Source organism: Pungitius pungitius, chromosome 13 (genome assembly GCF_949316345.1).
Source record: "Pungitius pungitius chromosome 13, fPunPun2.1, whole genome shotgun sequence".
Taxonomy (NCBI): Eukaryota; Metazoa; Chordata; class Actinopteri; order Perciformes; family Gasterosteidae; genus Pungitius; species Pungitius pungitius.
The window spans coordinates 14,896,057-14,912,248 of record NC_084912.1 but is presented as its reverse complement, the minus strand read 5'-3'; the positions used below and the strand labels follow the sequence as shown (position 1 = coordinate 14,912,248).

Sequence of the window (16,192 nt, the reverse complement as noted above, 5' to 3'; positions counted from 1 at the left end):
CTCCTGAAGCAGGCCTAGTCTTACACAAGCTAGAGGCAGGCTGCCTCCATGGAGCATATGGGTCGGACACGCCGTGTGCATTCACACACACACACACACACACACACATATACACACTCTCTCCCCATTGGCCCAATTTCAAGTCTGAAAGCACATGAACATGGATCCAAATATCGACATGTTTGTCCCGGCTGATTGATGGCCTACAAGGAATGCTGTTTCACAAACCACTGCCATTAAATGAATTTAGTTCGTTGACATTTTAACCACGTGTTGGTGGAAGTGGGAAGACAGATATTTTTTTCAACCTTCTCTTTCCATGTTTTTCCTAAATGGGATTAACCCATTTTAATTTTAAATTGGAGGCTCATTGATGAATCACTCGAGAGACAGAGGTGTTTTAGCTCACCTAACGTTGACACACAAAAATTAAGTGGTTTCATTAAGATAAGAAAAAAGATAAAAGGATAACATTTCTACTTTGATTTCTGTGGGAGCTGGTCCTTAATTTCAAACAGCGATAGACAGGAGAAGAAGACATTTTGTTTCTACGAAGTGGCCGCTGCATTCAGTCTGTGGTGGAAATGATAAACTGTCAGGCTGATTTGATCCACTGTAACCGGGCCGGTTACTTCAAACACTGTCTCAGGCCGATATTTTCAGCCCTTTTGTTTTAAAACCAAAAGAATGAGGTCAATGCTGCATCTCCAGGGGATAAAGTAAGCTTCTGCACAGTTAATGATTCATGGAGAGGAAACAGAGAAGTGTTGGCCTTGTATCGCAGTTTAGAGCTAGAGCAGCATGTTATTTCTTCGAATATAATGTTGTTTAGCTGTTTGGCTAACAATATATATATAAATATATATATTTATATATACAGTATACAAATATGCAGATACAAATCAATTCAATGAGCACATGTGTAGAATCTTTTGTCTGGTACTTTAAGTATTCACATTATATATATATAGGGTAAAGACAAAACATCAGAATATCGCTTTAACCACAGCTGGGATTGGACTGGTCAGAGGCTCAATCGGTCTGTACCTTACATTGTTGATATGTGATAATTTGGTTGACCAGGCATGGAAGCAGCTCCCATTGTTCATTTTAACATTTAATGACATTTAATTAGGACATGTATTCATTAAGATTGACCACAAACAACAACAACAACAAACATGTGCATTCCGGTGAAGACGTCGCTGGAGGCAAACCAATGAAGCCTGGCCATGGTGTCAGTTTGTCATGGACGTACTGCTTCTTTGATCTGCTTGTTGGTTTTCACTGGGAGGAACAGGAGGGTATCTGCTCACTTGAAACAAGAGGGAGAGAGAGAAAAAGAGAGAGCTCTCCCCATCAAAGCCCATTGACTTTAGCCCGTCCTTGTGTCTGGGCTCCCACTGATTCCTGGAACGGCGCTCGCTCATTTGCATGTCAATCTGCGGTTTCACATTCTGCGCGGCTCCCCACAAGATAATGATCCGAACTTCAGAAGCTGGATTATATCTAGGTAAACATGGCATGGGGAGAGAGTGTCTTTTTTGGGGTTGATCTTTATCTTGTTTCACCATAGCAGCTCAACAACCTTGTGATTTTAGAGTGAAATCAGCCACAAGAGGAGACGGTCCTTTACTGCGCTGGAAAAGCGTTTTTTTTAGATAAAAGCTTTGTGTGGTAGACATCTCAAATACAACAATGATAATGATCACCTTTGTTTAGATGCCACCTTTCATAAGGCAAAGGGGGTGTAGCCTAAAAAAATGCAAACTGCGTGATAAAACCAAGCAAAATGTGAAATAAGTTGTCTTTAGTCCATGTCTTTGTGATGCGGGGGATCTATTTCTTTTGTAAATAAGGACCATCCTTGGTTAGACTGGTACAGCGAGCAGAATTAGGATTAGTTTCTCCAGTGATCTGGCCAATTAGGCCCAAGCCTGAGCCCTGCTGAGGCATCTCTTAAAGAGCCTTTCCAGTGATTTACTCTCGCCAGGGGTAGGAAGAGGAGGAGCGTGTCGAGGGTAATTATGCTCGGCTGGGCGCCCTGATTGGGTACGGTAGTTAGACTTAGAGGAAGGAAGTGGGGGGGGGGGCGATAAAAAGTCTGTCGAGAGAGGTCTCGGCGGAGTCGGAGGAGGCACCGGTTGAGCAAGTTCAGCTATCAAGTGGGTCTGTGGTGATTGTTGTTCACCCAGTGTTGATCCCCAAACAGCATGAGCGGGACCATAATACTGAGAGCTGAGCTGCATTTCAAAAGCCTCTCTTAAACCTCTGGACTCTCGACAGGCTGCCGAGATCAAACCCAGGACATTCATTTTTGCTAAACCAAGCGGTGAAGGAAATTGCAACAATCCGAGGAAACCTAATGGAATTACTGAAAGACTCCAAACACATACTGTATTGTCTCAAATCAGCTTGTCACTGTGAGCAATTTGGTTGTATAATAACATATCATTGAATTAGGACAGTTTTGGCGTGTGCAAGTAAAAAGGATGGGTCACATCGTTCTGTCCACCAATAAGAAGATTTGTAATCCAAAATGGCATCCCTCCGCTCCAAATCTCTCAACATCACATATCATCTGTTAACAAAATGTATTCTTCCTCTGGTTGTCCCTCCTGACTGTGCTAGAAATACTAATAATACAAAGAATTACAAACTCAGATATATCAGGTTTTGGACAATTTCCGGGTATCCATGTTGAAAAGACATGTGTTGGGTTTTTCCAACATGCCACTAGAGTGGCCCAAGGTAATTACATATTTAAAAATTGACATACTTCATATGCTATCATTTTCACACAGTGTAGCACTCCCATACTGATGGTTGAATCTTGAATAGTTTCACACATGATGCTCACTTCCCCTTCTCTCCCTTTAGTTTTAACAGAATAAAACCGAATCGAATCCTCTCGCATTTTGTTTCTTCCGTTTCTATAGCGACAAGGTCACCCATGTGGTGTCAGAGGACAGCCAGGCTGCATCGCTGTGGAAGTGGCTGAGGGAGTGCGCCCCCACCAATCCACCCGGGGTGCATGTGCTGGACATCAGCTGGTTCACTGACAGCATGAGAGAAGGGAAACCTGTTGCTGTGGAGACCAGACACCTCATTCAGGTTTGTGAGTGTGCTGCAACATTAACACCTAGACAGATGTAGGGTAAAGCACTAGATGGCACTACAACCCAAACAGGAGGCTTTTCAATGGATATGCACAACTATATAGATCATCTACAAAGATGTTTGTGTGATCACTCCTCTCCCAGCAGGTCTATGATGTCAATCCCCTTAGAGGGCGCTCATGAAAACAGGACATATATCACTTCCCTCCGCCTCTGCCAATGGCAGCAGAAACATCCCCCATATCGAGTGAGCTGGACCTCAGGGCTCAGCGTAGCCCACTGAGTGAAACACACACACACACCCTTGTGAACGGCATTGCTACAGCATGGCAGCGCGTACGGATGGAAAAAGAAAAATCTTGCTGTCCCGTATCACCTTTCTGATCCTCCACGATGGGCTTTGGTCTCGCTCCACACGGCCTTGTGAGTGTGGCGCTCCTAGTCGGCTGCATCATTAAGGCCTGATGACGCCATGCTGACATTTATTGACCCATCTCTCCGGGTGACCACGGGCCCACTTCTTCTCCTTGCTTTGAGACGCAGTTCCTCTCGGAAGCCGCCGAGGTAGCGGGCGCTGGCATTAGACACCAGTAGATTGTTTTTATGAGTCATAAATTCATTTAAGGAGGTACCGTTAGCGATATAATATTCCCCAAACAGGCCACTTCTTGTGTGCTTTTGCCTGCAGCTCTTCTTGATTGTCTAGAAAGGCATCATAAATATGCCTCACCAAGTCAGAAAGGAGAAATGTAATATTTGCCATTACGCCGTGCCTTGCAGACAAGCTGTTTAGCCTGTTTAAGTGGGGAGGTTGTAGGAAGTAGAAATAAGCAGCTTCAAAGCAATGGAAACGGGAATGATTGCCAGGCATTCGGAAGTTTGCATCTAGGTTGTGAACACTTGTTTTTTCCCTCACTCCTCGTCCAAGATGTTTGTGGGTCAGTGTGCTGGCGGGCCTCCCTTGAGGGCCTTGAGAGCTCGTTGCACCAATCCCCCTGCACGCCGGTCCGAGAGGATTTAACTCGGAGGCATCTGTACGTCGTCGGCTCAGCAGACGGCATCGTGGAAGAACAAAGCTGCAGCGTGCAGGTTGACTTACGCCTAAGAGGGCACAGGGGTCCTGCCCCTGAGGTCAACCAGAGAGCTTTAATGCCCACAGAGTTACTGGCCTGTGTGTAGTAACGCAGCCCAGATGGAAGGGATCGATGGCAGGGAATCCAACCTGCAGACTCACATTCCTGCAATAGACTAAACAAGTGACAAAATTGGCCTGTGAAATATAATCAGTTTTTTTTTTGTACTTGATGAACATTTTTAAAATCCCTCATGGATTGATTCAGCCGAGTCCTACTCTTCCTTCTCTTCCTCCCCTCTCTGTATCACTCACCCATCCAATCCATGGGTAATTTTATGGGCTCAATGTACCCTTTTGTGATGTCTAATTGTCTGCGAGAATATTAATATGACATTGGTAATCCGTTTGACACATATATATTACGGATGGCGAACTGCTTCTTCACAGAATGAAAAAAGGCAATTTACAGGAGGTAAATTGGATGATGGCAAGCAGATCTGTAATGCCACGGGTAAGGTAGCGTAATGGATTTGGATGCCACCAGACTGTGAGATGAGTGTCATTAGTCTGTTGCCCTGGAGACACACAGTCATAAAAATAACTTCTCCAAGGCAAATGGCTACATTTTGATGTAATTCAATTGGAACTCCTGGCTCTGCGTTAGTGGGGAATAGCCTGACACACATTTACACGTCAGGCCTGTCAATGATTTGCAAGGGCTCAGAAATTGGAGGTAGCGTGTGACCGTGCGTGCATGTGTGAGTTCATCTGGTTATTTGTTGCCACAGGACGCCACGGCCACAGCACCAGAAGGTTCTAAACCCACTCCCATGGCCAACGTTTCTCAATATGCCTGCCAGAGACGGACCACTACAGAAAACAGTAACAAGGAAATTACAGTAAGGAACTTTCACCTAATCTCACTTGTTAAGATTATTCTTTTTTTCCTTTGACGGATGGTGTGTCAAGCAGATGATTTGTAAAAATGCTGCAATGTTTGTAAGATAGACGGCGCTACCCTTTAAATTTTCCCCTTTGGGAGTGTTTCTTCAGTTTAATGTTTCCTAAAATGGTTTTATTCAGCTTTCTAGTTCAACTACATACCTCCACTATAATGGCTTAAGCTAAACGCTAAGATGGTTACGGTCGAAAGGCATCAAGGCGGTTCACACACCAAACAGTGACACCGCGCTGACATTTTCTCAAACACAATGAAATCCTAATGTGAAGAAATCCTATATCCAGATATTGTGATGCACAATTACCTCATTAAATTCACAATCTCGATTTAGAAATCAGAAAATCTGATTATTTTGTTTTCCATTAAGTGAGAAAACAAACTTTTTATTTGTCAATTAATTAAATCACACAAGACTATACAAAACCATGTGGTAACTTAATATATCCTATTTATGTATTTGTATGTATTTGTTGTTGTATCTATAAAACATGCACTATATATAGTATATCTACATATAGCTTTGGCCATAGTGCGAGCCCTTTTACAGCCTATTCCTGTTCAATGTTGGTCGGTTAGAGGCCGTCGCTCTGGTGTTGCAATGTAAAAGGAAAAAACGCCTCCTACTCTGCTGCGCTCTAATTGGATGGCCGGCCGGATTCAATCACCAGCGCTCTGACACAAGATACATTAACCTGCAAATGAGCAGCATCTGCAGCTACGGCACGTTAGAGGTGCTCACATGCCCACGATCTCTGGCACGGACACGCCCCGAGGCGCGGCCCGATACGCCTAGATGGCCAACGGACGTGACACTAATCACAAGCAATGATGGAACCGTCCCTCTGCCATCTGGTGAGCAGTGTGTGTGTGTGTGTGTGTGTGTAGGAGAGTGTAAGAATCCCAGGCTCCCACACAAAATGAGGAAGTGGTAAATTGGCTGATTGGTTCAGGTGTTGATGAGCATGAAAGAAAGATGGGAAATCAGCCCATTTCATTTATTTTTCTCGATTTAAACTGAACTAGTAAACAATTGAATCATACGATCATTATAACAGGAACTATTATCACAATAATGTGTCCAATTGCTACACCCTCACAAAAAAGGAACACCGAAAGAATATACAGACTATAAAACCAAGTCAACTTTGACGTACTTCTTGCATTTCATTCATTTCCATTTTGATTCATGTGGTCCCTCGCCACGGCAGCGTCTCCACGCCATATTTGGCACAGGATATGAAATTGCAGGACTGAGGTGTGCAATATTGCCGTGAAGTGACTGGCAAACCTGTGTGTGTGTGTTTGTGTGGGAGTGTGGGAGTGTGGACACCCGCTGATGAGCATCTGAACCTATCAGGCGCGGCTTACCGAGGGCCTGCTGGGCATCTGTTATGACATAATGACTCTTTGCCTCGCGGTGCCGCTAAACGCACATAATAGATGGAATGCACGTGCGCCGCATTTTCACCCACGCCCGTCTCACCTGGGGCCGACTGCTGTTCCACTTCTCATCCCCTGGTTTCTTTCCACAGCATTAACTCCATAATTAGCAATCCCACTCAATCTCCCCATCGCCATGATTGACTCATTATGGCCACATTAAGCCACACCGAAGAAGCCCGTTAGAGCGAAGAGGTTTGTTTGTGATGTGGTCTCGAGGAAGCCAAGTGTACACCGCCACACCGGCAGAACTGCGTCCTGTCCCCCCCGTTACTTTACAAACAAGTGGATTTCTCCAGATTACAGCCACCATTATCAACACTGTTAAAGTCATACAGGGAATCAAAAGAAACCTTTAAAACGTAACAAACCGACTTGGTCAGGTCTGTCGTGGTTTTGCCTTAAAATGACTTGTTTTTGTTATGTTATTTAAATTGAAGATGTCATTGCATCAAAAAACGTAGATAATCCAGGTCAATAAAGGTTTCCATGCTTTGTAAATGACGATGCTTTTTTCTTTAATGGGAGCGTAATCTTCAGGCGACCAGGATCCACTGAGGCATTGACCTTATATTATATTTAAGTTAAATGTTGCCTGCAGACCAATACTCTGTTTGGATAAGTACCAGCAGGCCAGTAGACACCGGATATGAGCCACTGTGTAGCGCCGCTAATGAGGAGCAAGCCATTGATCCAGAGACGGTAAAGCTGTCCCCCATTCGTCCTGCCGTCTTCTTGATTGCCAGCCACTGTAGTGATGAAATCTCCCTGAAAGCAGGTCTAATGAAAACACTTTTGAGAGACTGTGTCTGAGTGTGTGTGTGTGTGTGTGTTTATGTTAGGTAAGGCAAATGATATCCAAAACAAACCAAAACCTTTATCATTGCCACTGTAAATTTGCTGGTTCTCATTTATCGAGAGCAGAGAGTTATTTCCATGATACTTGTCTAGGGAAACGGATTTGCAGAGCTACTGGCTCCACAGCTCCTTGATGCCCTTGTTGTCAACTCATGTATGAAAAACATGGCCTTGGAAAGAGGCCAGATATTGATCACTCCAGCTCCTTAGTGACCACGTCAATAATGTGTTTGAGAAGTGAATTATCGCTAATTAGCAAATCACATGTCAGTGAACAGCATGGCAGTGGTTTTGATGGAATTTTACTGTTACTAAAAGGACGTTAATGCCGCAAAACCACATTGTTAAGTAACCTCACTTCGAATGACGAAACTATATCCTATCATATATAGGTCAGCGCATTATCTTCTGACTCCTTCAGGCTGCTCATCTGGCTCAAGCACACATCAGTGCAGTCCGGTATACGGCAAAGCAACATGCTCAGATGTGTGTCCTGGCTGGCCGGTGCCACTGTCACCTAGCAACCACAGGCATGTGAGTTTATCTTCAAGTGCCGTCCTTTTCATTATTCATTTGGCTATCTTTATATTGTATACCAAAAAAAAGAATAGAAAGCGCCTGCCAATCAAGCATTTTCACCTGGTCTCCAAACCTGAACTAAGCTGTGAATCAATTATATCATGTAACTTCAGAAGCTTTGCATTTGTTTAGAAATAACTGGAAATGAAACGATCTAGACTAGTTTGATTTGAAGGGACAGTGTGTAGCGCAGTGATGTGGTTGCAGTCGACTGACTACCTGTCCGCTCGCTCCTCCCCTTCAAAGAGGCCATGTAATCCTCACCATTGTGATTCATTGGAAGGGCTTATTCTAAGGTCTTTCGGCTAACATTTTAAAGCCATTATATAATCAAATAAAATCAGTATGCAAATAGTCCTTATACACTGTACCTTTTAAAAGCTTCTGCTTGTAGCATTTAAGCCTGCTGGACTCTGGTGACCCCCTGGCCCCTTTATGTAACTGCATGACACAACGAGGGACCTTAAACTGTATGGGGCCTTTGTAGGAAGAATAACGATTTCTTCACTCAAGAGTACTTGGTAAAGAATTGTTATTATTATTCCCAGAACTAACAAAGCAGCAGAAACCCAGCCCGAGCTATTATACACTGGAAGGTCCTTTTCAGATATCACATTGACATTTGATTCAGGAAAATTCCCCCAAAATCCACCATTTTAAGACCATCTTAGAAAATAAACACTGTTGTTTTTTAACATTTATATTATATAATTATAAAATAAACAACAGTATTTATGTTCTATATACAGTATATAAATGAACACATTTCTCCTTAACTGTGAAAAATAATTGAATATTGTTTTCAGGCGTGTTAGTATGGACGGAAGATTGTTTTTATCTCAAAGCTCTGCTTCCAAAACGTGAACTTGTTATTGCGGATGTAGCCTCGTTGCGTCTGTGTAAATGGATTCAACAGACAGAGAGAAGGAAGTGACCTGCAGGGAAGGCAACGAGGAGAGGAGGCATCCGCGGGCCAGCAGGCCAGAGGGCAGAAAGCAGTTGGGGCAGAGAGGTGTCGGGATGAGGAAGAGAGGTTGAGCATCATCTCAGCAGCAGCACCCCAGCGAGCTGTCAATCACACACCGGTAGCAAGCGGAGCCTTCATTCCACAACTGGGAGATATTGCATGTTTCACAAGCTGCGAATGACGAACTGGCATGTGTCCCAACCGATGGTTGTTGGACTTTTAAAGCGAAAGATAAAGTGACCAAAATATACCCAGAACAGAAATTGCTATGTTTGCATCAGAATGTGCTGTGTAAGTAGGTGCTAAAACTGAACCATGTTATGTTGTAACTAAAATAGTTCATTAGGGCATTAGGACAAGAACATTGAACCACAGACAGTTAGTTGAACTCTTGGGGGAGCATGAGACTGAACACAGGGACATTGGCTACCACACCAGTGTCAGGTGACTCAGCCATGGTGCTCCTTAGAGAATGGGACCTGAGAGCAGAGATACAAGAGTGAAAGGCAAGGATATCCTAGAGCTCTCAGATGTAAACTGGATAACAGGGTTTGCATTTTCGTGACTGCACTTACAGATGAACTAAAAACCAAACTACAGGTACCAACATGCAGTGTCTCTCGCAGTGTGTGGAACGCTGCCAGTGATGTTCAGCTGGAACTCATCGACCTGCGGTCTGACTGAAGTGCAGGCAGAGCACTTTGAGTCTGTATCACTGCAAGATTTGTATTCTTCCCTCAAAGAGGAGAACTTTCCACACATGAAGAGGCATGCTCATATGATGTAGGTTCTCTTTGGATCCTGCTTACCTGTGTGATCCAGATACAGATCCACGTCCTTTGCATCTTTGTAAGTAAGTAAGTAAGTCTTTGCCTCAGACATCCAGCCAGTGCACTTGATAACGACCAACAAAGACTAGATTTCTCGCACTGCACTGAACAACAGAAAGAGGTCATTTGTATAGTATTACACCACAGACACACACACAGGATACAGTGGTACTTGCATGTACTCTATTATAGTACGACTTAGAGATCACAAACATTTTGGTTTCACTGTAATTTATTGTGTAGCTGAGCATTCAAAGAAGGAAAAGTAAATGAGCTTTCCTACCTTTTTGTTTTCTTTGCTTTATTTGCTGTTGTTCAGTTTGGGTTATTGTCAGTGGCGGGTCGTCCATTGAGGGCAACTTTTGTTTATATTAAAAATACATTTGACTAATAGTCAATATTTGTGTCTATAAAACAAGGATTATATACCGGGTAATATTTGTAAATATAGATCTGCGCAAAATATATGCTTTAATGTCCTCTCTGCTTGTCTCCATGAATCAGCTGTTTCAGCTCGGGCCGGGTCCCAAAGGCGGAGGGTCTAAGAAGCAGTTCGCCAATCACTGATAAAGTTAATGAGTGACATGATAATAAAATACATTGAGATTTGGGGCCAACCCTTCGCTGCGCTCTCCTCAGGGCGACGCGCTCATTTAAGACATGACAATGGCGAGCAGTGTCCCTCCAACAAGACAAGACTCGCTACATTCTCTCCTCAAAGAGCCGTTTGACAGAAGAACGTTTGACAGAGAAACTAGACTTCAAACAGCTCGACCCACATCTGTAGAGACTTCTACACCTGGGGTGTCTAGCTAACTAGTTAGCTACATGCTAACGCGGTATATTCACGCACCGCGCAGTCTGGTGGCATCCAACAGGGACATTTTAGCCAAAATAATTGTGTAAAGTTTTGTGGGCCTTTGAGTTTTCCCCAACACACTGATCGGGTTCACAGGTGCATCTTAATATGTACATATACATGTTGTAACAGATTTTATATAAATATATTTATCCTTTATTATATGATATATTTATAATAGTAATGGTAGTGTAAGAGTTCATTCTGACAGCTAGTTGGCGCTGTTGGGGCGTTTGAGACGGGTGAGAGAAAAAGTGAGGGAAGAAGTCTGAGAGGTAAAGGGTGAGGGAGGTGAGATTAAAGGACGGAAAGCGCATGGGACTGAATCATTTCATGAGCATACAGTAGTTATCATATTCTGAATATTATTTTATTTATACATATATATTATTCATTGATATACATACTGAATTGTTTGAACAAGATGTTCTTATTATGTTAAACTGTTGGAATAGATGTTAAATATTTTTTTTTGCATTGAACCATACTGGGATGTTTACTGATTTAATGATTTACAGCTTATAAAAACCATACAATATACTACACAATGTACTGCATTTTTATTTATATATAAAATGTGGAATAATATAAAGCAGGTTGGATTTCAGTCTTTTGGTTTGGCCCTCAACAATAGTCCCTGTTTGTCATGTGGCCCCTTGGGAAAAATAATTGCCCACTCCTGGAATAGGGAATATCCACCGTGCAACAATCAAATACACACATTTAAACTCACACATTTACACACACAGCGAGCCTACAGCCTCTCTCTCCTTTCTTATCTGCTTAGCCATTAGTCCCCTGCTGTCATCATTTCCCTATAAGCCGTACGCTGCCGCAAAAAATTGATATTTGTGTCTTGGCTGATTGACGTGCAGCATTGAAAGCCTGTTCTCTGATAACAACACACACACACACACACACGCATACAGACACATACAACCACACACAGCTTGCAAGACTAACAAGGGGAGGGAGGGACTCCTAGCAGAGTTATTGTCAAATTTTAAGGGCTAACAAACAAAAAGAATTCAGCAATAGAAGCGCTTGTTCAGCTTGGTATTAGAAAACGTGTGTCAAGGTTTTCAACACTTAACCACGTCTTTTTGGATGTCTTCCTGAAATGCCGTGAAATTTTCTTCGTTTGAGGTAAACCTTGAAATCCAGAGTGATGTCGGCTGGACTATGCTTTCATCAGATGTGGGATGGATAATATCTTCCTCCTGGCAGGTTAATCTTCTTAAAAACTCTCTGACCTTAGATGGAGTCTATTTGTGCACGGAGCACGACGGGCTGCTGTGCGGACATGACTCACAGGCATGTCCCTTCTAAACAGCGGCGGGGGGTAAATCGGTGCGCTATATCAACGTCCCCCGCGTACCAATGCCCCCCCACTAGCCTTAACTCCTCATTATTGAGACAAATGCATATTGGGCTGGGATTTGTTGGTCCTCAGCGCTGACTCTGTGCAGCCGCCGAGACAACATTTAAGTTAGATCGACAATCCGCTGCTGCACAGGTCTTGAAATCGTTTTCTTTACAGGTGAGATTGTTATAATTTGGTATTTTGCTTGAGTTGCCTTGCTGCAACAAGAGACAGAAGTGGAATAATCTCCAGATCTGATTTAAAGAAATAAACCATCATCTAGGGAGATTCCACTTCTTAGTTTCCTGTATGTGGCCACCTGATGCGTTGCAGTCCAAAACTCACTCTCCTCTAAGCTCAGTTTGGTTCTCCACCAACTTGTAAAGGGAACTATCTTGCTCTGTTAGCCTCTAAATGCTCCTACCTTTTTCTTGCTGCTAACTTTATCCATCTGCTGTTTCCCGACGTCAGGTTGCGTATTGCAGTATTTATCCCTGAAAGCAGCGTGCAAACTAATTTATAGAATCATTCGAATCTCTGTGATTTCAGTAGAGAGATACTTCCAAAATTATAGCTAAATAGCTAAAACACTGCACCTTTATGTGGTAACACAATTGGGATTTTATATAGACAAAACATGTTATTATAATAGTTGAAAGCATTCATGAGAATCGCAGCTTTTATTGTGTTGTACAGCATTGATTGGGGGGGAACCAGGTAAAGCGGAACCAAAGTGCGAGTGGGGTTGCATTGCGCCGCCTAGAGGGACGGACGCCTTACTTTTGTCTCATATTGAAGTTGGGATCTAAAGATGGCGGTCCGCTCGAACTCTCGCTGACAACGTACTTCTGTTTTTCAGGCGGACATCGAGGTGAGAGTAGTGAACCCCATAAAGAATATTTTTGTTACTGCCGTTACTTCCCATTTGAAACCGGTAACACATGCAGACAAACTGCTTGTAGTCGACACACTAAACACTTGCTCAACACAAGCGCGCCCCATCACCTATCCAATTACAAGCTTGCATCTCTAATTTGTTACATGCTGGGAAGGGAGCCCTGCTGAATATTTCTGTGTGTGTGTGTGTGTGTGTGTGTGTGTGTGTCTGTGTGTGTGTGTGTGTGTGTGTGCGCGTGCGTTGTATGTGAGTTTGCTTGGGATGTAAAGGGTCATTCCTTGTCGATGTGCTGCAGCATCGGGTCAGTGCGTCTCCCAGGTGGGCTGACCTGAGGCCGCGTGTCTGGCAGAACAGCGGGTGGCGTAGTGACCTCAGATGGCCCGTCGGCTAGACGAGAGGAAACAAACGAATGGGTTTGTCGGAATCTGCACTGAGCCCTGGTCACCCTAGGATGCATCAAGGCTCCCGGTCCTGGACTTACAATTCGTCACCTTTAGCCCCATGTAGAGGCTCTCCGTATTTACCCTTCAGGCAATGACCGTTTTTCTTCTTTTCTTCTTATGCTATTCCACCGGTTTGTATTTCCTTTGTTATCTGCTTCTTAAACATAACTGATTTGTGATTTGAAAAAGGGTGAATTGGCAGCATGTTGGACTTAGCATAGCATGAAACACTGACCTGAAATGTCATCAGCGATTACTGACTGATTTCTAAGCTCTGTGCTGGCTGAGGTTTTAGAGAAGATCCTGCACGCTGCTCTTAAAGCTTCACGAAGCTGGCTTTTATTGCTAATATTGAATCAAATGAATCCCTGTAAGTGTAAGTATGTGTCCGGTGTGTGAATCCCAATAAGACTCAAACGTTGTTTACTTTCTTCTCTGCATTCAACAGGCACCACATTTGATCTGTTCAGCATAACGCAATATATTTTTTTGCAAACGATTCTGTGTGTAGTTAAACTGTTCTGTGGTCAGTGTAGGCATACAGTGTATAGCCTACTAAGCATTCGTAAACATCCGATAGACGACTGACGAAATGTGACAAAAGGAAAAGGACAGAATGGAAGAAGAGAGCAGAATCCTATTTAGTAGCTTCAGTTCAGCCCCGTCACCTGAAGATAAATAGTCAAACAAACAATAACATTTGTGGATTGGAAAGTAATTTTTGTAGGCGGCATACAGTGCAATAAAAAGTAGCAAATCAGCACTTTCAAATCCATGACCCCCCTCCCGCCTTACAGAAAACACCACAAAAGAGGAAATGCCATTATTACATAGAACCAAATTAGACAACACACTGAAGCGTTTTGGCAAAAAGAATACCCTTTAAGGATAATAATGCCGCAACACATCACCATTTCCATGTGCTTCTCTAAATGAATGAAATGTGATAATGATATGCATTTTTAATGATATGCATATGCATGTTTATGTGCTGCACTGAAGTTTTCTGATACCAAGAAGATCCTGTACCTATGACCTTATTTCCAAGAGAGCCAACTTCTTGCTTCAATATAAACTAGCTAAACCTTTTGGGAGTTCTCATATTAGTACAAAGCCAACTTACAGCTGACTTTCTCCAGCTACATCAACCTGCTCAGATACCATATCAGATTAATGACAGCAGTTTAATATAAAATGTGATTATTCGTTTCATGAGAGAGGACATTGACCAGCGGTGTTTCAACACAAAACCTATAGGAATATAATTAGTCAAACTTGCCTTACTGTATCCTTCCTGTCCACTGTCTTACCGTCTCAGCATCAGAGCCTTGACTATTAGTTGAAACAGGGTTGCTCTCTGTGCGCTCTGCTGCAGCCACCGATTGGCCAGATGATTGACTGGTAACAGCGGCAAATGAATCATCTGTCATGTTATAATTGCCGGCATCAGCATCAAGCGTTTTAAAAGCAATCGTTGATTAGTGCCAAACGGTTGATCTCAGAATTAGACTTACAAAACAGTTAATTATGGTCTTTATTACGACAAAAAAACCCCACCAGCATCTGTGGGAGCCAGCACCCAGTGCAGTCGCTAGCTACTAGCCCCCATCGATTCACAGATTTTCACCAATGCAAGGCATTTTTTGTAATCAATACAACTATCAGGATGGATGTATTTCATCACAGCTCATTGCTTCGTTGACATTTACTCTTGGTTGTACTAAAGCACATAATTCCCATTTTATCTATACTGTTTTTATGTTGATGCAGATTTACATAATATAACAACTATATCAAACAGCTGCCTTGTTACACATCCAGCAGAAGCAAAGCAGCACGGCTCTTTGCACAACAGACGTCTCTACTCATCATATTGGGGAAAAGTACGGGTGTAGATAATACATTTGATGATGTCTGAGTGATTTTGAGCATGCTGGCTCGCTTCCATTTTTTAGCACCCATCTGACAAACACACAGTCATCTCATACAATATTTATACAAAGCTTGGTTTGTAGCACCTTTAAATGACCAACTTCTGAATTAATAGTGGGATGATTGACTGTAACAGTTTAGCTCTTTGTTGTAAAGCCAATCCTTCAATGGTTCTGACTGCAGCCTGTTTGTTTGTGAAAGGAGAGCCCTTGACTGCCCCCCCCCCCCCCCTCCTGGGGAGCCTGTCGTGAGCAATTGGAAAATGAAAGGTTCCTCTCTCAGGTTCGCCAGCCTCTAATGTCTCTGTCCGGTCATCCAGAAGACAATCAACATGGAACACATCCCACTGTAAAGGGGACAGGAAGAGAACAGAAAAGAGAGTGATAGAAGCGGGTGGAATGGAACTGGGGGGGAGTTCTGTTCCCTGTCTGGGTTCCTGCACGGGTCAATGCATCTCACCAGTGAATGCACACCTGACATGTGCCACCCTTTGCTTTATTTTTTGAGTTTTTTCCATTTTTCCTTTTATTCAACGTTTTCAAGAGTTGGTGATTTGTGCAAATCACCATTTCCTGGACGATGCCCTGACATTTTTACTTTGAGTAAATGAATTCAGCTTTCTTTCTCGCTGACCTCTCCCTGTAGGATGCTTTTGAAGTGCTGGCGGAAAACTATGAATTCAACGAGATGAACGGTCCGTGTTTGGCCTTCAGGAGAGCTGCGTCTGTGCTAAAGAGTCTGCCCTTGGCAATCCGGAGCTTGAGGGAAGCTCAAGACCTGCCCTGCCTGGGAGAACACGCTAAGGCCGTCATGGAGGTAAGGCCTAGAGTCGGCATGTCCAGTCGACAGCGTACATGAAAGCGCCACT

At 43.3% G+C, this 16,192-nt stretch overlaps 1 protein-coding gene across 1 annotated transcript in view; it reads left to right on the top strand.

The window, feature by feature from the left end:
* Positions 1-16,192, top strand: part of dntt (deoxynucleotidyltransferase, terminal) — a 57,973-nt gene that overhangs the window by 1,420 nt on the left and 40,361 nt on the right. The window contains exons 2-4 of the mRNA XM_037466291.2: positions 2,940-3,114; positions 4,983-5,093; positions 15,970-16,140. Coding sequence (XP_037322188.2) covers positions 2,940-3,114; positions 4,983-5,093; positions 15,970-16,140 — 457 coding nt within the window. The remainder of the gene's footprint in view (positions 1-2,939; positions 3,115-4,982; positions 5,094-15,969; positions 16,141-16,192) is intronic.